Consider the following 26,221-nt stretch of genomic DNA (forward strand, 5'->3'; position numbering starts at 1 on the left):
TCAGCTGTTAAAAAGCTGAAGTGCTATTTTGGGATCATTCACAGCCACTAGGCAAAAGGCGGAAAAGAGTAAGCAGCTCCTTAAAGTTTATTATACTTCTGTTCTTCACCTTTCAAACATCCCTTTCAGACAGCTACTACAAAAGGAATGAGCATACAGACATTTATCATGAGACATTTCTGTTCCATTTTTTCACTTTCTAAAGGAGGCTTCAGGCACCATCTCACACTGACGACTGCAGGGTCCACCTGGCAGTAAGAAGGAGGTGGAAACTGTGTGGGTGAATATTCAGTGATTTCCATCTGCTACTCCAGGCTAGTATCAGGCCAGACCACGCTGGCATCACACACCCTTACATAAATGTTGACTTGGGAAATATGTCAAACAGCTTTAATGATCTATTTTTCCAATGGAGCAAATGCAAACAAAAGTGTCAACTCACAGGAAATAAATAAACGGATCGAAAAATAATGTTTTAGATCCTGAGTGATTTATATCTATTAGGTTCTCTCTCAACAAAGTTCTATTTTTTAAATGTTCTTCTCATTTAAAATTTGGAATTATCAAGAGGAAAAGACTGAATATTATAATACACTGGCATCTTCTACACATTCAAGTCCATGCCTGACTCCACATGGAGGATTTGATTATTGGCTCTTCTCCCACACCCTGCTCCCAACATACAGAGAGCACCCAGTTCTGAACTCACCTCACAGCTCCCTCATCCTACACCAAGGCAGATTTAAAGTTGTCAACTAAAACATCTATTCATCATTCTGTGTTCTTTTTGGTATGTTCTCTATTTCAGCCCACTATTATATCTATGATAATTGTCTTAAACTGTGAGATTTACGGAAGACAGGATCTATGTGTGTAAGATTCACTGTGTACAGCATCCTGACATCTGCAGCCAGATGCTTAATAAAGGCCTCTTCTCATTAAGCTCCCAGTAACTCCTGGCAATAAGGAGCAACAGGACTTGGACTGAAAATGTGAACTAGGAAGAAAGGGCAAAGAGAAAAGTATGGTTAAAGTTACATCATATTTCATGTAGGACACTAGTCACAAGTTTGATACTCTGTGTCAATTCACTGCACTGAAGGACAAACCCTCTGCTCATAATTAGAGAATGTACATCCATTTCCATTAAACTGCTCCCTAGATACAACCTCTAAGTCAGAAGGGGGATGCTGGAGAACGTTTGGAGCAAACCTATCCCTACTACTGGGGAAAAAATCACCTTTCATCATTACTGTATATCACTGTGATTGGAATCCAACTACAGTTGACTCTTGAACAACATCAGTTTGAACTGCTCAGATCCACTTACATGTGGATTACAAATATGTACATTTCTATACAATCTGAGATTGGCTGAATCCACAGATACAGATCTGTGAATACTGAGGGCCCTGTAAAGTTATACATGGATATTCAACTGGGGGAGTAGTGCCCCAAACCTCTTCAGTGTGCAAGGGTCAACTATAATCCCACCCTGTGAAATCCTAGCCCTCAAACACGACTAAAGACAGGTGGTTTCCCCCAGTCTGTGTTTAGAGCAAATCAGTGAGCAAAATGGAAATAAACTCACCTGTGGGAGTGCATTTCCTATTATTTTTCAAGGATGGAAACATGTACTGGCGCAAATCTTCCATGAAAGGCAGCTGTATGTACACTAAACACTAATGAGAGACAGCGGAGATAAAAACAGACAACTGAATTAATGGAAAAATTTAAAGCTGATCCCAAATGCTATGAAAATGGCTCAACAGAAGGATTTAAAAAATTAGAAGGCAAAAGTATAGGACATGGAGAGTGACATGCTCTGATCTCTGCTATGAGCCACTGCTGTTGTTCAGTTGCTCAGTTCAGTCGTGTTTGACTCCTTGCGACCCCATGGACTGTAGCCCGCTAGGCTCCTCTGTCCATGGGATTTCCCAGCAAGAATATTGGAGTGGGTAGCCACTTCCTTCTCCAGGGGACCTTCCTGACCCAGGGACTGAATTCATGGCTCCTGCTTGGCAGGTGGATTCTTTACCACTGAGTCACCTGGGAAGCCCTGTGATAAGTTGTACACAACTGCAAACAGTACAAAAATAGTAAATATAAAAGAAATGCTCAAAGAAAGACTATCAAATATCTACAAAACGCATGACTAACATAACAGATGAGAAGAGTCAAGGTGATTGGCAGGCTGACGTGGAAGTCAGGATACCTGCCTTCTCTTCCATTTCTGCCACAGTGAGTTCGCTGAGACACAAGAAATGGCAAGGAATCTAGATCTGTATTTTCAACAGGACAGCCCTAAAAAACGTAAATTCAGCAGGATCACAAGAAAATCACACCCTCAGCCTTTATCCATAGTAAAGACTATTGTAAAAAGGGAAGTAATCTGTATTCCCTTGAGGTTCTGAGACGTCAGGAAGGATGAGAATGGAGAGGAAGTCACTGGACTGGGCAAACAGTAAGTCATAGTCAACTTTTACCAGTTGTTTTATTAGGAAGCTCCTTGTACACTCTTGTAATTTATGTTCTTTCACTGCAACTGAAAGTGATTCCCAGACCAGCAGTCTCAGCATTAGGTGGGAGTGGGTGAGAAATGCAGAATTTCAGGCAACCCCCGTCCCCAGAGCTACAGAATCAGAATGTGCATTTTAACCAGATCCCCTCAGTACCTCCCATGCACATGAACAGTTGAAAAACACTGTTTAGAACAAAGCAACTGAAGGGAAAAAATTAATATGAATAAACGACTTGCAGGTTCTACCTCATATGCGTCCTTGATCAAAGGAAAAGCCACGCCAACTTGAGGATTAGTTTTTTCGTTGTAAACATATCGAACCACGGCCACCATGTCTAATTCATCCAAAGCATGAATCAGGGAGGAGAGGGCAACTGCTGCTGCCTAGTAAGAGAGATGTTTGTGTTAGTATGTGTCCAACATGTGAGGATTTTCACAGCACAACTGAATACTTGTAAGATTGCTATCCACATTCTCCCTGTTTCGGATATTAAATACCCCTCTATCCACTTGAAGGCTACACTGTACACACTGCATTTGATCACATTTACTGTACCTCTTCGGGAACTTTGTTATATGCTCTTTTTCCTTCAACTTTCCTTCTCCTCTGAATTTATACCTAACTCTAAACAAAATTTTTCCTTGCCCTCTCTCCATAAATTACTATCTGTAACCTTCTTTTCCTTCATCTTAAATTTCATGAAATAATCTTGTTTCACCACTTAGAACACAATTATTCTTCAATCTAAACCAGCTACGTAGCCATTTCCTTCCTGAAACTACTCTGAAGTGCCCTGTGATCTCCAAGTTGCCAAACTCTTAGTCTCCATTCTATCTGTTTGACCTTTCAGTAGCATCTGACCACCCCTCTTTCTCTACACTTTCTCCTTCTTTGGCTTCAGAAGTAACACTCTCCTCTGGTTATTCTACCTTTGTGGACCACTATTCCCCCAGCTCTTCTTGTCTTCCAATCTTGAAATTCTGCTCTTGGCCTTTTTCTCCTCCTCTCACTCTAAAAGAACTCTACTTTGGTGACAATTTCTTTCATCCAGTCCCATGAGTTGATGAATCAAAAATCTGTATATTCAGCTTTAAAACTCCTAAGATCTAGACTTACACAGCCTACTAGTTGGTAGATAACTTGTACTGTTATACCTCAGGTATTTCAAACTGTCCATGACCAAAACTAACTTTAGTATCACTCCCCTCTTCTCCGCCTGTACTCCCTCCTTCTACAAACATCACTTACAAATGAGAAGTCCGAAAGTTGTTGATAAGGCCTGCCTACTGTCCTTCAACTTCAAGTGTTCATCAGGCTCTACAAATTCGACTTTTATGCCATTTTTCACATTCTATCCGCCCTGTTCCATCATGGTGTCCCCTGTTCCGAGAGCTGACTATGTCACTCTCTTCCATAAAAACCTCCACAGGTACCTCTTTCTCAGCCTTGGTAGAGCAGATCGTTATTCACAGGCAAGTCTTGTGCTTTCCCGCCCCAGTAGCTTTTTCCATGTACAATTTCTCCTCACTGGAATGCTCTCTCCAAAACTCTCTCTCAAGCTTCTCAAGCTTGGGCTCTCAAGCTTTGAACCCATCCTCAAGAATCAGCAAACTGACAAGCAGTCCATTTCAGATCTGCTTTACTAAGCCCTCCCTCCTCTCACTAACCTCTCAAACACTTTGTATTTTTCTCAGGGGCCACAGCTAACTTCCATCAACGTTAGCTATGCATATTCCCACCTTCTCCACAAAAAAAACGATGATATCAATATCTTGCCATCAAAATCCTCTACAGATGTCATGATAGAGTGATTACCTTTTCAGTTCAAGGAGTATTAACTTAGTGCCTACTCTTGGCTAAGTAATGTCTTCAGTTCAGTCACTCAGTCATGTCCGACTCTTTGCGACCCCATGGACTGCAGCATACCAGGCCTCCCTGTCCATAGCCAAGTGTACCAAGTACAGAATGTATGTATTCTAACAAGTCCCATACAAGAGACCATATCAGCACAGTGGGAAACTAAAGAAGAGATTACTTCCAATGTATCTGCAAGTTTTTATGTGGATGTCTTTGACAGAACCAACTGAGGTATTTAAAGAAGGAAGGACGGGGTCCCCAGTGTCTGCTCTAACACAACACTACACTTGTGGGAAACTCAACTAAGGCTCCATTTCCTCTCCTTCCTCCTCTCCACTTCTCTTCCACACAGTGAAAACCAGGGCCTAAGTGTAGATTCTCAACTAAGGCTCCATTTCCTCTCCTTTCTCCTCCATTTCTCTTCCACACAGTGAAAACCAGGACCTAAGTGTAGATTCTCTGTAAAAAAAAAATGCTAATAACCGAAGAAAATATTCTTAAAAAGGAATATATTCATAGATTCCTAGAATATTTGAGTTGAAAACAAAAGTATTCATCTAGTTTGGCAACCCACATGATGAAGGACTTGCCTTCCACATCTGACTGATGGAGACTCTGCTTAGAAACTTACAGGAATGGGGACTGGACCATCTCACAAGGAACCAATCCATATGGAGACAGTAATCCTTGTTGATAAAATAATTCTTCATTGTGAACAAAACGACCACTTGTTGGTTCCAATTTATCCTCTGGCAGGAAGCAGAGTCTAGCTCCTGCTTCATATGATAACCCGCTAAGTATCTGAAGAAGGCTATCACATCCCTCATCCCTCCTACTTTCCTGCTACCTACACAAGTATTCTCCATGTTATCTTTTACTGAAAATTTCCATGACAATTTCTTTCTTCCTCAGCTTATCTCATTAAGCTCCAATTAGTTAATATTATTCTTTGAGTAAGACATCAAGAACTGACACCACAGAATAGCCCTGACCCGTTAGTAGAAGAATTTTTTTTTCTTGAGTGTCACAAAGTGACCCTGTGATCTATAGGTTCCGTATAAGGCTGGATGTGAACTACACAAGCCACAAGGCTGCCCTGACCTGAGCTAGCAAGTCTAGACAATGACACATGCTAACATGGCTTTGTGACGTGACTTTTCTTACTCATACCCAGCAATCACACGAAGTGATCAAAATTTTCTTTGGGTAAAAGGACATTAAGCTGGAGTTAAAACTTCGGCAGAAGTTAAAAATGCAGTTGTGTTGACAACATATATTGAACTGCATGATTCCCAAAAGGATGTGATTCAGGAGAAATCCATGAAGTAGGAGTTTCAAATTTGAGAAGTCACATACACCTACTGTGCATTAACAAATCCAACATTGAGTGGAAGCCAAGCATTTTCTTCTCTTAATTTTACTGCTCTAATGGATATTGGCATATCCATTCACTAAATCAGCAGCCAGCTACCTTTCAGAGGTGAGGGGAAAAGGAGGACTAGATCCCTAACAACACCACCCGAACAAGCCTTCTGCATCCAGTTTACCAGTTCCAAATATAAATAACTTCTGGAACTTGGAGACCTGTTTAAGTAGTCTGAAACAGACACAGGATGGTAAGCCTCCAGTTAACATCAAAATTTCCAAGGGAGTTCTGACTTGAAGACTGCACAGGAAGTATCTGTAGAGAGGGCAGGTGTGCACATAGGATGTAACAGTCACGGGTTGTTAATCAGACAGAAACCAGCCTGAAAACACAACCTCCTGGGATGTAGAAAGAGAATGAAGAGAAAGGGGCAAAGAGAATAAGACAAACTTCTCAATGATGGAAGCTGTCCAGTGAGTAAGTGGATCTTCAGCATGCTTTGTTGCTGTTGTTCAGTCGCTCAGTTCTGTCCGACTCTTTGCAACCCCATGGACTGCAGCATGCCAGGCTTTCCTGTCCTTCGCCAACTCCTGGAGCTTGCTCAAACTCATGTCCATTAAGTCAGTGATGCCATCCAACCATATCATCCTCTGTCATCCCCTTCTCCTCCTGCCTTCAATCTTTCCCAGCATCAGGGTCTTTTCCCAATGAGTCCATTCTTCACATCAGGTGGCCAAAGTATTGGGGCTTCAGCTTCAGCATCAGTCCTTCCAATGAATATTCAGGATTGATTTCCTTTAGGATTGATCGGTTTGATCTCCTTGCAGTCCAAGGGACTCTCAAGAGTCTTCTCCAACACCACAGTTCAAAAGCATCAATTCTTCGGCGCTCAGCTTTCTTTATAGTCTAACTCTCACATCCATACATGACCACTGGAAAAACCATAGCCTTGACTAGACGGACCTTTGTTGGCAAAGTAAAGTCTCTGCTTTTTAATATGTTGTCTAGGTTGGTCATAGCTTTTCTTCTAAGGAGCAAGTGTCTTTTAATTTCATGACTGCAGTCACCACCTGCAGTGATTTTGGAGCCCAAGAAAAATAAAGTCTGTCATTGTTTCCATTGTTTCCCCATCTATTTGCCATGAAGTGATGGGACTGGGTGTCATGATTTAGCTTTTTGAATATTGAGTTTTAAGCTAGCTTTTTTACTCTCCTCTTTCACTTTCATCAAGAGGCCTTTCAGTTCCTTTTTTGCTTTCGCCATAAGGGTGGTGTCATCTGCGTATCTGATGTTATTATTGGTATTTCTCCCTGTAATCTTGATATCAGCTTGTGCTTCAGCCAGCCTGGCATTTCCATGATGTACTCTGCATATAAGTCAAATAAGCAGGGTGACAATATATAGCCTTGACATACTCCTTTCCCAATTTTGAACCAGTCCATTGTTCCATGTCCAGTTCTAACTGTTGCTTCTTGATTTGCATACAGGTTTCTCAGGAGGCAGGTAAGGTGGTGTGGTTTTCCCATGTCTTTAAGAATTTTCCAGTTTGTTTCCACACAATCAGAGGCTTTAGCATCGTCAGTAAACCAGAAATAGATGCTTTTCTGGAATTCTGTTGCTGCTTCTATGATCCACCAGCTGTGGGCAATTTGATCTCTGCTTCCTCTGCCTTTTCTAAATCCAGCTTGAATATCTGGAAATTCTCGGTTCATGAACTGTTGAAGCCTAGCTTGAAAAATTTTGAACATTACTTTGCTAGCAAATGAAATAAGTGTACTTTGGCAGTTTGAACATTCTTGGCATTGCCCTTCTTTGGGACTAGAATGAAAACTGACCTTTTCCAGTCCCGTGGCCACTGCTGAGTTTTCCAAATTTGCTGGCATACTGAGTGCAGCACTTTCACAGCATCATCTTTTAGGATTTGAAATAGCTCAGCTGGAATTTCATTACCTCCACTAGCTTTGTTCAGTTCAAGCCAGCACTAAATGTTCTGCTTATGAAAATGAAAATATTAACGTAATGCCACACTTCCTGAACCTGTGACCATGAGATCCCCAAATTAAATATATTTGCTCAAACGTTTTTGTTTTTAATATTCACCTGATCTCCAATTGCAGGACTACGTTCTCAGGCCTTGTGCTCATGCTATGACAAACTCATTTATCACTTCTCCATTTTCAAAGCTAAAGGTCAGTGAATTTTCCCACTGCTGTTGCAAGAATTAATGTTATTTTAAACTATAAAAGCCCCAAACAACTCACTTAAAATGACAATTCAATTCTGTGGCCCTGCCTTAAAGACCTACTGTCAACTCACCTCATCATCTTTTGCTGCAAAGACCTTTAGAACTTGATTTCCCATAAAATATTTCATGTGGACCTACACGAGGAAGTGAGAAAAAGAACTGGTTTAGATCCAAAGTAAGGAACATATGAAACCATAATGCCACATGTTATTAAGAAATTCTATTCAAAATGCTCTTGCTGAAAAACATTCACAGGCACTAGAAACAACTTACTACTTGAGGTTCAAATAAATTAAACACAATAAATGTAAAGTCAGATGAGTAAGATTTAGCATAGGTCAGATCATGAAGTCTCATAAGCAAAGTGGTTTGGACTTCATCCTAAGAGCAATGACAAAGCACTGATGAATTGCAAGAGACTAGAGTACCATTTGTCCTTTAAATTACTTAACTAGCAGAGCATCAGAGTCAAAGACAGACTAGAAAATGAATACTAAGAGTTCCTGATATTATAACCACCTGCATCTATCAACCAAGATCAACATCTCTTTGATCTATGTCATCTTGAGCCCAGAGTTTCTAAGAAGGTGCCATAAGAGAAGTAATGCTTCTCAAATATTTTTTCTGCACTCCCACCTCTAATGCTGAGAAATTGTGAGCACTTTCACAGTAACAGCAGTTCAAGAAAACTGAGTCTCAAAGGTGTGGGGGTGAGGCCCATGTAATCTAAATACCCTCCATCTTCACATCCATTCCCCATCTGAAAACCATTATTTGAAGAAATATGGGAATAATTTTATATTTTCAGTCTGCTACATTTGTATAAATTTATTTGCCCTTTTATTAGAATCTGTAATAGTTGACTGATTCAAGAACAGTTAATGATACCTTTTCCTAAGGCACCTAAATGACTTCTCAAAGGACAGTCAGACATTTGGGGAATTTCTGGCTAAATTCTTATCCATCCTATAATTAGATACCAAGAATACTGACAACTTGGAAGAAGAAAAAGTGAAAAGTCCCCTGAAAATTTAAAAGAGTAATTCACAATTCAAAAAAAAAAGAGTCCATTTTATATAATGAAAAGTTTCACACTAATTCAATCCAGAAATATTAGTGTCCCTCAGTTTAAGGGAATCTGGAAAACTATGTGATCTTATTTATTTAAAGCTAATTACTAGTCTGTTAGAAGGTACATACGTACACTTTACCTTAGTTGCTATGGAAAAACCTTCTTAAGATGCTGTGTATGCATTTGTTAACACAATACACGAAAGCAAGTATATAAAAGCTGCTGCTGCTGCTGCTGCTGCTAAGTTGCTTCAGTCGTGTCCGACTCTGTGCGACCCCATAGACAGCAGCCCACCAAGCTCCCCCGTCCCTGGGATTCTCCAGGCAAGAACACTGGAGTGGGTTGCCATTTCCTTCTCCAATGCATGAAAGTGAAAAGTGAAAGGGAAGTCGCTCAGTCGTGTCCGACTCTTAGCAACCCCATGGACTGCGGCCCACCAGGCTCCTCAGTCCATGGGATTTTCCAGGCAAGAGTGCTGGAGTGGGGTGCCATTGCCTTCTCTGATATAAAAACTGCTGCCGCTGCTGCTAAGTCGCTTCAGTCATGTCCGACTCTGTGCGACCCCATAGATGGCAGCCCACCAGGCTCCCCCGTCCCTGGGATTCTCTAGGCAAGAACACTGGAGTGGGTTGCCATTGCCTTCTCCGATGCATGAAAGTGAAAAGTGAAAGAGAAGTCGCTCAGTCGTATCCGACTCTTGGTGACCCCGTGGACTGCAGCCTACCAGGCTCCTCTGCCCATGGGATTTTCCGGGCAAGAGTACTGGAGGGGGGTGCCATCGCCTTCTCTGGATATAAAAGCTAGACTATTCAAAAATGAGCCTGTCTACTGGTGCACAGATCACAGTTGATTAATGGCATAGCTTTAGAGTCAGAGAGACCTTGTTCAAAACCCATCTCTACCACCTTCGAACTGGGTCACCTTGGGCCTATTATCTAACAGCTCTGAACCTCAATTTCCTAATATATAAAGTATGTATCATGCACCTACCTAAGAGGGTTGTCCAACCAGTCCATCCTAAAGGAAATCAGCCCTGAATATTTATTGGAAGGACTGTTGTTGAAGCTGAAACTCCAATACTTTTGTCACCTGATGCGAAGAACTGACTCATTTGAAAAGACCCTGATGCTGGGAAAGATTGAAGGTGGGAGGAGAAGGGGACGACAGAGGATGAGATGGTTGGATGGCATCATCAACTCAATGGACATGAGTTTGAGTAAACGCTGGGAGTTGGTGATGGACAGGGAGGCCTGGTGTGCTGCAGTCCATGGGGTTACAAAGAGTTGGATACGACTGAGCGACTAAACCGAACTGAAGAGGGTTATAACAAGAATTAAATGGGAATTTACATAAAATGCTTAGTATACTGACTGTAATATTGTAATCAGTAAATGGTAGCTATTATGACTATTTCTTGGAGAAGGCAATGGCAACCCACTCCAGTACTCTTGCCCGGAAAATCCCATGGACTGAGGAGCCTGGTAGGCTTCAGTCCATGGGGTCGAGAAGAGTCAGACACGACTGAGCAACTTCCCTTTCACTTTTCACTTTCATGCATTGCAGAAGGAAATGGCAACCCACTCCAGTGTTCTTGCCTGGAGAATCCCAGGGATGGCAGAGCCTGGTGGGCTGCCGTCTATGGGGTTGCACAGAGTCGGACACGACTGAGGTGACTTAGCAGTAGCAGTAGCATGACTATTTCTATTGTATCTGTCTGATAATGTACTTAAGATAAAAATAACTTAGAGCTTAACATCAAAAAAAGTTGATTTAGAAAATACTTCATGACTTAAAACTTCAGTTTAAGTGAATAAAAATCTCTTTAAATGGAATATGTATTTTTTCAGCTCACTCTTTCTTGCTTCATCATTTAACTAAATGGGCCCCCACACCCACTGTGGCACAGATGATTTAAGTTTTTTGAGTGCTGAATTACAGTTGTAGCGGTTTTAGATAGGCAATTCTTTTCTGCCTATCTGGAATTAGTTCCCAAGAGGCCAGTTTCTACAAGCAGGTCTGAATGGAGGCTCTGTTTCACTTGCCTCATAAGCACTGACTTTAATAAACATAAATTTTAAGTTTAATCACTCCTCCCAAAGTAAATAATTTTAAAGAAAAGTATGTTGATTGTAATTTGTTAGAGACTCTCAACTTCCAAAAAGTATTTAATCTCACCATTTAAACTGTATTGACTTTAAGTAAATATTCTCAATTTTTGGCTTATGAATCTTAAAAATGCACCTAACAGTTTGAGCATATCATGAAACACATTCTCCCCAACTTCACTGAATTATTCTAACACTGACTTACACAAGGACCACATGCTAGAGCAACATGAAGAAGTTCAAATCTGGTATACTGGAATATATTTATTTTAATTCTCACTTGAGTTCTTCTGGAGCCAACAAGAATCTCTTCATCTCTAAAAAGCCTGAAAAGATGCACTTTCTACTTATTCAAGTACATTTCAAGAACATTTCACTTAAGACCTCTATGAATCTTTAATGACTCTTTCTAGGACCGTGTATTGTATCTCACAGCCTTCACTGAGTTACTTCATCTCCCCATGTGTCTATTTTGCATCTCTGTATTGCAGTCTAAAAACAGATGACTTATGAACAAGCTTCACATCTTAGATCTCTGTTGGGCACTGAGAAGGGTGACTGGCATAAATCAATGATATTCTAAGAGATCTATGGTCATTCAAAATCCAACTAGACTTTCATTCCTATAAAACATTCCAGTTTACAATTAGAGAAAGGAATACAACAGCAAAGAACTGGTTGCTGTTTCTTTAAGGCTACCATGAGCTACCACTGACACCAAAGCTAAGAAGTGACTTTTCATTGAGTTTGTTCTTCTGATTTATGCTGACTTCTCCACCTCTTGATTTTCAATCTTCAAAAATCAAAGATAGCACCGCAAACTGCATTTAGAAAAATTAAAAGTGAAATAAGTATACATAAAAGGTCCAATCAAAACCACACCATTTCAAATAATGAGAAAAAAGCTTGTCTGTTTTGTTTACAATTAGTAGAATATATGCTTTACCTGAGAAGATCTACAAAATCCCAAGACAGAGAAGCACTTTCCCTCCGATTTATACTTCATTTGTTCCTCATCCACTTTAGAGAAAGGAATGATATCACTCCCATAGCGGAACCCTGGAGAACAAGAGAAGAGCATCTGTTAAGCATATGGGGCCTCATTTTCTACAAGCTGAAATTGGCCCCACATATACATTAACAATATATGCACACTCCGGATCAAGCCTCTATATACTGTTCCCTGGAATCAAATTTCTGTCCCTTGTGATCAGTGAGGGAAAGGAAGCAGCAGATCCACAAACATATACAATATAGAGATAATTAAAATCTAATTATATTTTTTTAAGTAGCATATTCTGCCATCTAGTTACCTTGATGATTATCCAGCCTAGAAGAAAGAACAGCAGCAAATGCAATGTACTAGTTACCAACCAAATATAAACCATGAATGACTATAAAGTATAATCATGATTTATACAAATAATAACAAGAACACATTTATTCAGAAACCTGGAAATCTACAGAGAAAAACTCCTATTGGAAAATTTCAGAACAAAATGTTCCCAAAAATGGATGCTGGAGATTTATAAATGCCTAACGGAAGATGCCAAAATTTTTCTATTCAGAAACATTCAATTGATATGCTGGATATTTTTCTGCATTTAAATTTATTTTATTTCTGGGGTAGGATTGTCTATATATATATTTTTTTAATTACTTAAGGTATTCATACACATATAGGCTCTTGGCTCCTTAAAAAAACTCCAACCCTGTTTCAGGGTCTTTGTTCTATGTACGGTCGAGCCCTTTCACTATATAGTATTGTATGTTTAATAGGGAGAAAGATCATCAAAATCCAAGGAGTCTGACCTTGGGCGGATAAAAAGGAAAAGCACATGCGTGCATCTTCACTCGAAGAAACAAAGAAACGTGTGTGTCTGGGGGCAGATTCTGTGATCCAATGTTTATTTATTAGCCCCTCTCACTCTGTTCATGCAAAGTATTTGATTAAAAAGAAACATGTTTCTATATGTCTTAATAAAAGCTAATGATAAAAAAATGTCAACAAAAAATTAAGAGGGAAATACATGGCACATAAGAGTAGTACATGTTTTTTCAGACATCTTACTTGAATTGTTTAAGAGTAATTTGAAACTTCTCGTTAAAAGTGTCATGTTTTCTGGTTCATCTTTTAAAGGGCAAATCAAGTACTGCAACTTTTGTATATGGCCAAAAGTAGAGAACAGACTACAAATACGACAAGTCTTTGCTCGTATTAACTAATCCCTCTATCTAGAAGAGAGAACTCTACCTATTAGGGGGTAGAGAGTAGGGGACAGGCAAAGGAAGCATGTGGGTAACTGCAAAAAGCTAAGAGAGAAAAGCTACTCACCTATACTCTTTAAACTTAAACCATATTTAACTCTTTCCTCTCCATTGCTCTACCAATGAATTTGCTTTTTGCCTAAGATAAACCAGAGTTGCTTTCTTTGCTTGCAACCAAAAGAATTGGCACCCTCATGTCTAGTCCCTTCTCCTTCCAATTCATCCTATATCCATATGTCCTATTAATCGTCTTAAAACACAACTCTGAGATTCTGCTCCTCAAAATTATAAACAGCTTCATGCTGCTCTCAAAATTAAGCATCAACTCTTCAGTGTATCATTCAGAACCCTTCCTAACTCAGAATAGTATGGAGAAACACAGACTCTTGCAGCCCTGGGTTCAAATCTACTAGCTGTTAACTATGTGATACTGCACATGTTAATGAATGTCTTTCAGCCTCAGTTCTCTTATCTGTAAAATGGGGACAAGAGTGCCTACTTCACTGCTTGCTGTGAAGATTAAAAGAGAAAATGCAGGTTGTCTTTTATATACTGCTCTGACCACGAATCTGTATATGCCCAGTACATCTTACCCAACTACTCAGTATCACTGAGAAGGCCCTCTACTTTTCTGGTCTTATGCCCTTAATCATGTTAATCCTCCTACTATGAGACAGTCATTATACTAGGATTAAATGACTAGCAAGTAGTGGAGCCAAGATTCTAACCAGTCTGACTCCAAAATTTCTGTTCTTAACCACACTCTACCGATGAGCTGAATTAAAGAATTAGTAGAGATGATGGGATGGTAATTACATTCTAAATATAACTCATGAGAACAAAGAAAGGAGGCATAACCATTACCACTTTTAATCACTCTCCTACCCCCTGAAACCCTGCAAAACATATAAATATACACAAACACTGTGATACAATGCCACACAGATAAAAGGAATTTTTTCAAGGCTTGCAAATTAAAATTATACTGAGACTATTTAGCACATAGTAGTCTGGTGATAAATTTATTATATAAAGACTCTGGCTTCTATCTTAACCATCATTTGGTATCTTATCACTTTAGCTCTTGAACATTCAGCTGGCTTCTAAGCTCTCTGGATAGAGACATGATCTAAATACACTCTACAGAGCTAATGCATATAAATATACGAAGTACAACTCTAAAGATCCCAATGAATATAAAGCAACATGACAAATATAAATAATTTTTTTAACCCCTAAATTACCTTAAGGGAGCTAATCTGGCACATTATGAGACCTGAAATTGGCATTTAGAAAAATGATCACCATGGAAGTCAAAGATTCGCAAAAAAAGTTGCTTCACCCATGTTAATATAAGCATTTGCCTAGCTAGTAAGCTTCAGACTTCAAAACAAAGCCAAGTATTAAGTCCTGTCACTTGAGAAGAGGGAGAGAGTGAGATGAATGGAGAGAGTAGCACGGAAGCATATACACTAACACATGTAAACAGACAGCCAATGGGAATTTGCTGTACAACTCAGGGAACTCAAACTGGGGCTCTGTAATAATCTAGAGGGGTGGGAATGGGCGGGAAGTGGGAGAGAGATTCAAGAGGGAGGGGACATATGTACACCTATGGTTAATTCATGTTGATGTATGATAGAAATCAAACCAGTATTGTAAAGCAATCATCAACAATTAAAAATAAATAAAACCCAGAGAGACCGAATGCATGAGCATACTCCTGTTTCAGAACAGCCCTGCCCAAACCCCAGTAGATGAGTTACAGAACCCAGCATCCCATGATTCCCTCACACAGATGTGTCTCTAGACAAATAACAATACAAAACCTAGCCTGCCTCATATCATCTTGAAGAAAATCTTCCAGGAAACAGTGAAACTCTCACTGGCATAATACCTTGAATAGTATCCTCTTTTGAAACTTCAGTTTCATCATCATCATTCAAGCAATAAACTGTTTCTTTTTGTATAGCTTCTTTTTTCAGAGTTCTTGCATCCACAACTGTCCAACACTTTTTAACCTTCTCCTGTGTAATCTGATTTCCGAAAGAAAAATAAAGGGAAAACAAGGAAAGTCAGGATTCAGACTGAAGAAAGAGGAAAAACTAATACATTCTCTGCTTTACAGAAAAAAATCCAAAACAATCACTCCAGCTACACTGGTTTGTCGTCTCTGGCTTACTGTGGAAATTTTATTTTATAATCCTTTCTACATTTTATTTTCCCCAAGGGTAATCCATAGATAAATATTAATATTCATAGATACTCAAACACTTTCTATGCAAAACCCACAGACTGTTTAATAAAAGAAGACCCTACATTTTGTTACCATACTTTTTCAATAGAGAAGAAAGGGGAAAGCAGTCTATCAGTAGTCAGAAATCAATAAGAAAATACGAAAAAGAAGCTACCAAAAGGGGAAAAAAAGGCAAGAGACTTATTCTCATTCTCAGGGACACTATTCTAGGCCTTGAAGTACCTCCATGGTGCTCATGCATGTAGTATGCTTTGGAATTAAGTCCTTGAATATTAAAAGAAAAAAAAACAGTTTATAAAAAAACATGCTTTTTACATTTTATATATTTAAGTGTGTTTATATATTTATTTTGTACATTTAAAGAAAAAAGGCAAGGAGGGTCATGTGGAGGCATGGATCAGAGGCTGACATTCAAACTGGTATGTCATCAAGTCATTACCAAAAACAACTCATTTTTGAAAGTGTGCTATTATGCACATATGCTACAAAGAGGCCATTTCACACTAATAGGTCAAAATGTACTCATATTTTTTAGATGCTATTACTACCAGATCATTTATAATTGAATTAGATGGGACTGAGCTTTAAAAACTCTGAGCTTAACTCTGGTTTGTATCTGTATTTCTGCTACAATACTACAATAATGCAACTTTTCTTTTTTTTAATGCATTTTCTTTCTTTTAAAAAAGAAAAGGAGAGGGAAAGACTTGAAACTTGTGATTAACAATCAATTGTCAATGGAGAGAAAGAGAAAGAGGAGGGAACCAACTACTATTACAGACAATTCTTAAAAGTTCCTCTCCTAGCATGCTTTTTACATAAAAGCTAAATAGAGATGAAATAAACAGGGAGAGCAGTTAGAGAAGCAGTAATTATGGTTTTGAATAACCCACACATGAATTGCCAGTTTCTTATATAAGCACATTTGTCTGCCTGGTAACATTTCTTTAAAAAATGTGTACCTACCACTTACCGATTTATAAGCCACAATCTTTATAGACAAATTGGAGCCAATGGTCAGTTGACAGGACCAGGGCATGGAACGCCTCTCAGTTTTCTTAAAGACACACAGCTGTCTCAGAGCCTCACTTAACAAAGAAAAATGTATTATGAAAGCAGCAATTTTAAAATGTTAACCTTTGCTGGATGTTGCATTTAGTTTTCTAGACTGAGAAGTGAGATGCTGTTGATCATAAAGAGAGGAACAGCAGGTGATGACAAGCAAAACTTGTGGCAACTCTCAGTTGGGAGAGAGCCAGAGTACAAATGAGTTGGCTGAGGAAGGAGCTGAATCCCAGCTGAATTTCACTAACAGGTGAAAAGGAACATCTCTATCTTCCCTCATTCAATCTTTTCTTTCAACTCAGCCAGTTGTTTGTAACATTTTTTTTTTTTTTCAGGATTAAGGACACTGTGAGGATATGATACAAGCACATTCATAAATGCATTTGCACAACTCCCTTAAAATCACAGACCTCAGGATAAAAAGCCCTACTCTAGGATATCAAAGGGTGGGCTCCATCCTATAATGTCACTGTTCAATGTCATTTAACTCCGCAATTCTTTAGTTCGTTTCCATTCTCTTAAATAAAAGACATGATGAGTATATGCACATTGTGGAGAGAGTTAGAAAATGATCTTTCAGGAGATAAAGGAACTGAGCAGTCCATACTGTCTTAAAATAAAGCAGATATAATAATCCTACGTTTCTCAGTCGGCAGGGAAGGGGAACTGGGAAGTAGCAAACACAATGTACAGAGCTAGTTCCTTTGAACATTAGTGAAGATCAACTCTACTTTCATCTGGTTCCTGATCAAATATAGCAAAGAAAAATACAGGCAAGAGGTGGAACTTATGGAATTCACTAAGGATTATCTGGCATTATCCAGAGTTACGGACAAACAGGCCTCAAGAGACTCCAATTTTCAGGAACAATTTACAATGAATAGTAGATATTCTACCTGATACTCTGCCCCAAAGCTTATGGTACACCTTGGCTTTGTATTCGTTGAAGAAGGAGTGGGTCTGAAATCAGGTTTCACCTGCCTCACAGAACATTGCTAGTTGTACTATGAGTCATGTCTAAAATAATCAAGAGGTTTGGATTCTGTTCCAGGGGAAGTTCTGAAGATCAGCATTTTATAGGTAACATCTAAGAACAACTGGATAAATTCTGCAGTAGATATGAACCTCCCCAAATTAGAAGTCACGTTATCTCCCACTAACGTCTTCTAGATAAGAACAAGCCTAGCACTGGGCTGTCCTGTAGCACTCTGTGCAATGAGGGAAGTGTTGTATTTCCAACTGTGCCTGTACAATAGGCTACTGAGCACTTGAACTGTGGAGAGTATGACTGAGGGGCTAGAGTTTTAATTTTATGTAATTTTACTGAATTTAAATTTAAGTAGCCACCTGCGGATAATGGCTACTATATCAGATGGCCAAGTTCTGATCCATACCTTCATGGGAGACCTGAAATCAACATAGCTTCAAAAATGGGAAGAGAGACTTGCCTGGTAGTCCAGTGGTTAAGACTGCACGCCCAATGCAGAGGCCCTGGGTTCTAACCCTGGAAACTAGATCCCATGTGTCACAACTAAAGACCCTGCATGCAGCAATTAAGATCCAGTGCAGCCAAATAAATAAACATTTAAAAAAAAGGTGAGGACAACACATAGTCATTTCCCTCCTTGCTGTAAGAAACTCTTAACAATAATTTTATTGGCCGATAATTCTTTCAATATCATGGTGAACGTGTTCACTTCAGACATGTATTCCCACATTAAAGCAAGCCATGTTCAAATTTGAGAGAATAATTTAGAAAAACACATTCGAATGTATTACAATTAGAACATATACTAAGACAAAGAAACATCACTTTATAGGATTCCTCTTTGATTCTTTCACCAATCCCTTGGGAAATTACAGTTTAATTTCCAAAATCCCCATTTACCTGCAATTTTCCAAGAGTATCTATACTTAGAAAAGCAGGTTTATCACTTATCAACTATAGCTCATTAGAATTATGTAAAAATTGTGATTGAGAAGAAAAATTAGAGCAGATATACACTATCACTACTCAAAAAAATCTTAATTGTTGATCTACTTCAACAATTAAGAATTTTATTTAAAAGGCTCGTGCTTTGTGTATTTATTGATAAACTGAAATGAATTCTTTAACATTAGGTAGTATTCCTGAAAATCTGAAACTCTAAAAAAGGAATACTGTGCAGTAGAGTATGCCGCCACCACTTTTACCAAATCAAGCCCCTCAAATATACACCATTCTAGATGCCAGGGGCCCTTGTCACGTTCTTTGCTCAAACTAAGTGCATATCCAATTCCAACAGAGAATAACAGTCTCTTCCACTATCTCTGGATGGCTGAAAAAAGCAGCTTGCTTTATTGTTACATGGTACTTCCGGGATTTCACATTTCTTGCCTTTACAAAGCCCATATGGAATAAGTAGGTTATAAATTTGGGGGTTTTGTTTTGTGTTTGCCTGACCAAACTATTTTGTGACAAAAGCTTTAAAAAAAAAAAAAGAAATTACTCTATTATATATAGGGACTTCTCTGGCAGTCTAGTGGTTAAGACACTGCACTTCCACGGCAGCGGGCATGGGTTTGAACCCTGGTCTGGATGCACACTGCACAGCACAGTCAAAAAGCTAAAAATAAATAAATAAATGGCAAAAAATTACTATATTATAGTATACTGCCTCCAAAACCTAAATCAGAGGACAAGAGGATACTGAGTATTATCTCAGATCTGATACCACTTTTATAATTAAGAATATTTTTTAGGTGTATGACAAGGAAGGGCCTGAGAAATGTATCCCAAGCTTGGCATAAAGAAGAAATCTACCACCTCATCTTTTATCATTTGACTTGTTAAATCTTTCATTATATCTATATATTTCCAACCTCTCCTGACAGTCCTGGAAATAAAGGAGCAACCTTGTGCCAACCATGCAAACTTCAAAGAAAAGGATTAGAGGCTGGTATACCATTTTTTTAATAAAAACCAGAGTATTTATTAAAGTGTTAGTATAACTGTTAATTCAAGAATGGCTCAGAAAAGGAAAAGCATTAGAGAGCTCTCTGATCAAAAGAGAAATGAATATGCTTACAACTGAAATTTGTAGACAATGTTTTCACTTCTTACCTAAAGGAATAAATTTCCTCCAGCCCATCTTCACCTTCTAAAGACATCATCACCTTTTTCACCATCTGAATACCTTCTTTTTGCTGCTCGGTGATTCCTTTTGGAGGAAAGGAAGGCCCGTGGTGGTCTGAGAGCAAGCTGCCATCTCCTCTGTCCCCAGTTCCACCTTGCTTGCCAATCGGGAAAGGCAAACTACCAAGAAAAGATCAGCAGTAGTTAAGAACACAAGTTCTGAAGCCAAATGATAAACTGGGTTCCAATTCTGTAACTGTCACTCACTAGCTGTGAGAAAATGGGCATGTCAGTCAACTTCTCTGAGCTTTACGTTTCTCAGCTGTCAAATAGCACTCAGCTACCTTAGCCAGTACTCTTACCAGTTTCAAGTAACTGAAACCTCTTTGGTTTGGATTTTATGGGGGAAATTTATTGGCTTACATAACAAAATAATTCAAAGAGCGAGGCTGCACATGGCCTTAGGATGACTAGATCCAAAGTCTCAAACACCACAGGGATTCTGTGAGCCTTTCACTCTATCTCCGTATTTCATCTTCATTTGCCTTTATGCTGGCCTGCTCTCTCCTCCACATTGCTTCTGAACACCCTCAAGTGCATAAAGCCCAATTCTACTACCAAAGAGGGACTGAGGGTTTAACCCTCTACTCTCCAATTCAAAAAGCACAACATCAAAAGCAGGAATCAATGGTAACCTGGGGGCCAGATCTGGAAGGTCAGCTTTCATTCAAGCCATAAGGTTAAAGAGTAGGAAGAAATGCTTCCTAGAAAAAAGCTGGGTGACATTCTAGGCAGACAAAAATAACAAACAAATGCCCATTAATGATTTCTCAAGGTTATTATAAAGATCAGTAAGATACAGTGTTAAAATACTTACACCACAAACATTATCATCATTATTTTAGATATAAAATTCTTATACAGAAATCAGTTAATTGCTAGAAATAAGTAAAACCAGTTTTGTTCTTGCTTCACTCCAGTTGTTTGACTGAAATGAGACTAAAACTAGATTGGGATCAACAGTCATGGGAATAGTCAATAATCAATATACAAATTGAAAAGCAAACCAACGAAACACATTTTATGATAATAATCTATATGACACTTTATAAATGCTTTCATATAAACAATCTCATTTCATCTTTATATTATAGGTAGAGATTTCTATCTTCATCTTTTGAAAAGAAATGGAATATACAGAGACAAAATAATTTAGCCAAAGCCGCATAGCTAAAGATGAGCAAAGACCTGGTCATCTGACTGAAAGAGCAAGGTTCTTTCCACTGTAGCACGTCACCCCACTGTGTCCCTGGAAACCCAAATGGCTTCTTCAGTTTACTCAACATTATCTGTTAGTGACCCCATGTGGATTTTAAGGTGATTCCTTTATCATTTTATTTGCCATTATTAAAACAGAGCTTCCCGTTTACATTTTTTTCTACATATTGTTTGCATGACAGATGTATATGTCCTGTATTACATGAAAAAAGAGCTTCCAGGGAGCAGGATATGGCACATCATGTTTCATGAGACTATTGCTGCTTCCAGAGCATCAACCAGGAAGAAGGGATGATGAAAATAAAGGATCAGGAAGGTCTGGTCCAACTAGAAGAATCAATCATACATGGGAGACACCAAACAAGAAAACCCAAAACTCTACTTTGGATGCTACAGGTCTGCAGCAAAGGAAGAGAGAGTTAAACAATCCAATCAGCATTTTATAAACAACCAGTCAAATACCAAGCCAGTGAAAGAAAAGGCTCTGTTCTGTCTCAGCTTGCTTTACAGTATTGCTCACACAAAAGGAAAAGTAGCCCTTTCCAGTGAAACTGACAGAAGTACAGGACGTGTGAAGGATATAAAGACATCTGAGATTATGAGCAGGGAACAGAAACCACGCTGGGCTTTTGAAGTGCCGAGAAAACCTCGACTCAGTAAGAAGAATCACTTAAAAAGCACTTAATTTCTCTGAAGTACCATCTTAACAAGTATCAGCTTGATGGCTTATTCTGAACTATTTTTCTACAGTTCTACAGAAAGGAGATGCCCCTCAGCAGTCTTAAGAAGTACATACATGCAAGAGAGGTTCTTAATTCCCCATGGCAGACATTTTAAAGAAGCCGTGGGCTTACCACTCGGAGCTGGAGGCTTCCTGGTAGAGATTTCAGTCTGAAAAATGAGTGTCCTCAGAAGACTAATAATTCAACATTCTATAGTATCACTCTGGTTTTACCAAAAAATAGGACAAGGAAAAACAGGTTTTAGATGGAGCAGGAAGGATTAATGTAGTGAAAAGAACTTTCTGTAAGGGATATAAAATAAAGTACCTGGAGGGGAAATTCAAGTTATTGAGAAAGGAGGGACTCTCTCCCTAGAAAACTATGAAATATATTTTCCCCCTAAGTTTGTTACCTCATCTGTAAAAACACACAGCAAATTACATTTTACAAATGTGTATGTATCCTTTAGATCTGAAAATGAGTTAAAAATAAGCATATGTGTTTAAAATGGTTCCCAAGTTGACATTCTTCTCTATCCTAAAAACATCTACTGTCTTTAAGACACAGTTCTCTAGGACATTTAAGAGAAGACACTACCAATCTGGTAACTGTTGAGTAAAGTCTTCTATGTAGACAGGGGATGAACTGAATGATCTTAATGCTGCTGCTGCTAAGTTGATTCAGTCGTGTCCGACTCTGTGCGACCCCATAGACGGCAGCCCACCAGGCTTCCCCGTCCCTGAGATTCTCCAAGCTAATTCCTCAGTTCTTTGAGTCTGCTACAGAGCTAAATTCCCATGTTTCACTGTGACTTTCATCCCATTATCATCAAAACTCAGAAGAGTTACCGGAACACAGAGAGTCAATGAGTGCTGGCTGAAGTTATTAATGTGGCAGATTCTGACTCAAGAGCAGAGAGGACTCCTGCAAACCAAGCGCTCTATGAAGGGGTCCTATCACCGCATCATGAGAGCACAAGAGCTGTCCACAATTATTATTTGTATGGTCTTACAAGAACTGCAGGGAGATGCCAGATTTCTTCAGGTTATGAATTATAATATCCAGCTGATCTCTGCTGAATGGGCTGCTGAGGTCAGTGAACACTTCAATATGCCTCTTCTCAAACTTCTTTCCTCTAGAAGACAGAGTTAGCACATTAACAAATCATTCTTCTGAATCATTTCCTACAAATTCAAATGTACTTGGTCACTGAGCATAAAAAGGGTAAGGAACCAATTAGCTCCAGTTAACAATGTGATTACACTCTAGAAGTCCACATGCTGTTGATGCTAAGTTCTTACTAAACACATAATCAACAAAGTTGTGACTCACACTTTAAACATCTTAGGCAAAATTTTTGAGCATTATGGAAATATTAAGTCTCTGATTTCCGAACTTTAACCACCTCAGTTAAAGGTGTGGTCACTATGATAAAAAGGATCCCCTTCCAGCCTTCAGAAGGTAGAATATAAACAAGGAACTCTCCCGGCCTCCCTGGTGGCTCAGACAGTAAAGAATCCACCTGCATTGCGGGAGACCTGGGTTCAACCCCTGGGTTTGCAGGGCACCACAACTACAACCGTGCAAGCGTTCATTTTCCAAACAGTCTGATTCCACACTGAGAGGTTCATTTCCAACTCTCTTCAGCTGAGATACTTACAAAGTTTCTTCTTGAATCAAATCCATGCAGACGATGAGGGCATCCAGGACTCCGCTAGTTAAGGGCAAAAGATAACGTCAAACAGTCCCTTTATCCCCCCAAAATGCAACTTTTCCCCAGTGAGACCCAGTGCTGGAACCTGTGGACACTGGGCTGACTGTGTGATGATTTAAAAGTACTTGCCCAAGTGCCCTTCTTCCAAGTTTATTTCAGTAACATATATCCGTATATATATTAAAAATCAAAGTAGACTTCCTAAAACATACAACCAGGAAAAATGAAGTAAGCCGAAAGGTAATCTCACATATTCCACTCATTTAATGAAAAATTATGATGCCATTTTACTGTATCGAGAACTTATCTTCTGTGATTACAGCCCATTCTTACACATGAAGTGAGCCATAATGTAGCATCTGTAAGTCACTCCCAGCACAGCAGCACCTCCCAGTGACCAGAGATGGCGTCACTGTTTAAAAAAATAAGAGGAACAGGACACCTGTGGAAGAAATTGTTAAGTCTCACAGTTGGGGCATCAGTCTGATTTTTGGCATACAAATATCCTCTATGCAGGAAGGCTAGGAGAACGCTAAGGCTGTACTCTTTGTACAGCATTACGTCCAAACATATCTAACTACTGCCACCACCATGCCTTCTGCACACAGTCAACACACACACTTCTGATACTTCCCATCCTCTCAATGTCACGAGGGCAGACTGGAGGGCTTGGAGTCCAGGCACCCAACCCAACCTTTTAATGTGTAATTAAAAGTCCACTCACCCAACCAATTAATGGGCTTGGAGTCCACCCACCCAACCAGTTAATGTGTAACTATTTCACGCTAAGTCCTAATGTGCTTCACATCCATGATGTCCTCAGCGCCAAAAATGTCCATATACTCAGAGCAAGGACTCTTAAAGAACCTCACTGAACTAGATGACAATTCCCTAGGTTAAAGGAAATTTCTTCAGAGTCGTCTCTGGCTGAAAAAAGGATACGGTCAGCTTGCTGAGAACCTGGCTGGATTTTGCTTTCAATGTCCTCCAGCAGGTCAAAATCCGGGCGCATCAGATGTCTGTGCACTGTGATGTTCTGATACTGATCCCCAGCAGCGAGGGCATTCTCGGTGCCATCGGTACCAAAAAGGACCAACGCAACTTCATCTTTGTTTTCAGCAAACACCTAGAGAAGTACGTGAGAGGGCTGCAAATCATACAATATCACCTGGAGGCCATTAGATAATTAACCTTCTGGGAGCAAGACAAGCATATTTCCCCTGGGGAGGCCCCTGGGGCCATTGGCAACAACAGGATACTGGGCTAACTGGCCCCTGGGATTGATGGGCAGTGACAGTTCCTAGGTTCTAAGTGGACTTCTTCATTGACTAAAGGTCCTGTCCTTTCAACACACTTTGTGGTGGAGGAATGGGTGGGCACTAACTGCTTTTGATGAGTTTCTTTGATGTGCTTCCACCCAAATCAGACTCTCATTCTCAGTGAAAACTAATTACAGATGATTTGAAAAGATTTTAGTCTGTCTTTCTGGAATGACTATCCCTGGTTGAAAATTTCCAGAGATTAAAAGAAAATTACTGGTTCATATTCTATATCCCAGCAATTTCCCCTGTAGGTATATATATACTATAGAGAAGCCCTTACACATGTACACAAGACAACAAGGGACAAGAAAGTTCAAGTTTACTTCAGCACTGTTCATAACAGGGCAAAACTTTAAACAGTCAACTGAAGAATCCAAAAACACACTGCAAAATATTTAACAATGGAATATTATACCCTAGTTAAAAAAAATAAATGAATTTGTTCAGTGTTTACCAACATGGATAAATCTCAAAAACATAAGGTTGAGAAAAAGTAACTTGTGGAATTATATGTACTGCATAATACTATGACATATACTTTTGAGAGCTTCATACAATACTAAATATTATTTACAAATACACTTAAACCAAAGTATAAAATATGCACAGTAATAACTGAAAATTCTGAGGAAAGGAGGGGAGGAAGAGGAAAGGAAAGTGTTAGGAGGAGACACACAGGAGGCCTTAATTTAAGATTTTTTAAGAAAGAAAAGAAATCAAACAAATAGTGTAAAACTTTAGGGCGATATAGCTCTAGACAATGGGAAAACAGCTTTCCATTATATTGTTCTCTGTACTTGCTTCTTTTACAAAGCATTTCGTAATGAAATTTAAAAAACAAGACATAGTATGACACAAAACGCAGTCCTGTTCCCACCTGCTCACTAACATAAGCCATTGGTAAGAAGAATGCTGCATTATGGGTTAAGGGTGGGATTCTGTTGTTCCTCATCTCTCTCTGCTCTGTTAGCAATTCCAGCTACAACCGCCGGTTGCACATGGAAGGAAGGTCCCAGTTGCTGGGGTTCAGATATTTCCAGCACACCGGTGGGGCGGGCCAGTGAGAGTTCTAGCTGTATCCCACACAAGTATTCATCTTGACGCAAGGTAGTCTTACTTGATGACAGAATCTCAGCCAGGAGGGGGGGGGGAATTGCATGCAGCATGGAGTGGTACCAGGTTTTGTCTCCTGGCCTTCCAGATTCACTCTGACTCCCATGCAAGGGGCAGAGCCACAAATAATGACTGAAAGCACTGTTACTGTTTAAAACTACACACACAGTACATGGGGGCACAACCCCACTACTTAAGTG

At 39.4% G+C, this 26,221-nt stretch overlaps 1 protein-coding gene across 2 annotated transcripts in view; it reads right to left on the bottom strand.

Moving 5' to 3' along the window:
* Positions 1-26,221, bottom strand: part of XRCC5 (X-ray repair cross complementing 5) — an 86,681-nt gene that overhangs the window by 54,680 nt on the left and 5,780 nt on the right. For both annotated transcript variants that reach the window (XM_005896176.3, XM_070386961.1), the window contains exons 3-12: positions 24,529-24,712; positions 23,533-23,581; positions 22,885-23,007; positions 19,861-20,052; positions 16,666-16,780; positions 15,333-15,471; positions 12,114-12,226; positions 8,062-8,124; positions 2,768-2,905; positions 1,592-1,682 (exon numbers count right to left, since the gene is read on the bottom strand). In XM_005896176.3, the coding sequence (XP_005896238.2) occupies positions 1,592-1,682; positions 2,768-2,905; positions 8,062-8,124; positions 12,114-12,226; positions 15,333-15,471; positions 16,666-16,780; positions 19,861-20,052; positions 22,885-23,007; positions 23,533-23,581; positions 24,529-24,712 (1,207 nt within the window). The remainder of the gene's footprint in view (positions 1-1,591; positions 1,683-2,767; positions 2,906-8,061; positions 8,125-12,113; positions 12,227-15,332; positions 15,472-16,665; positions 16,781-19,860; positions 20,053-22,884; positions 23,008-23,532; positions 23,582-24,528; positions 24,713-26,221) is intronic.

The sequence above is a fragment of the Bos mutus genome, chromosome 2 (genome assembly GCF_027580195.1).
Source record: "Bos mutus isolate GX-2022 chromosome 2, NWIPB_WYAK_1.1, whole genome shotgun sequence".
NCBI lineage: Eukaryota > Metazoa > Chordata > Mammalia > Artiodactyla > Bovidae > Bos > Bos mutus.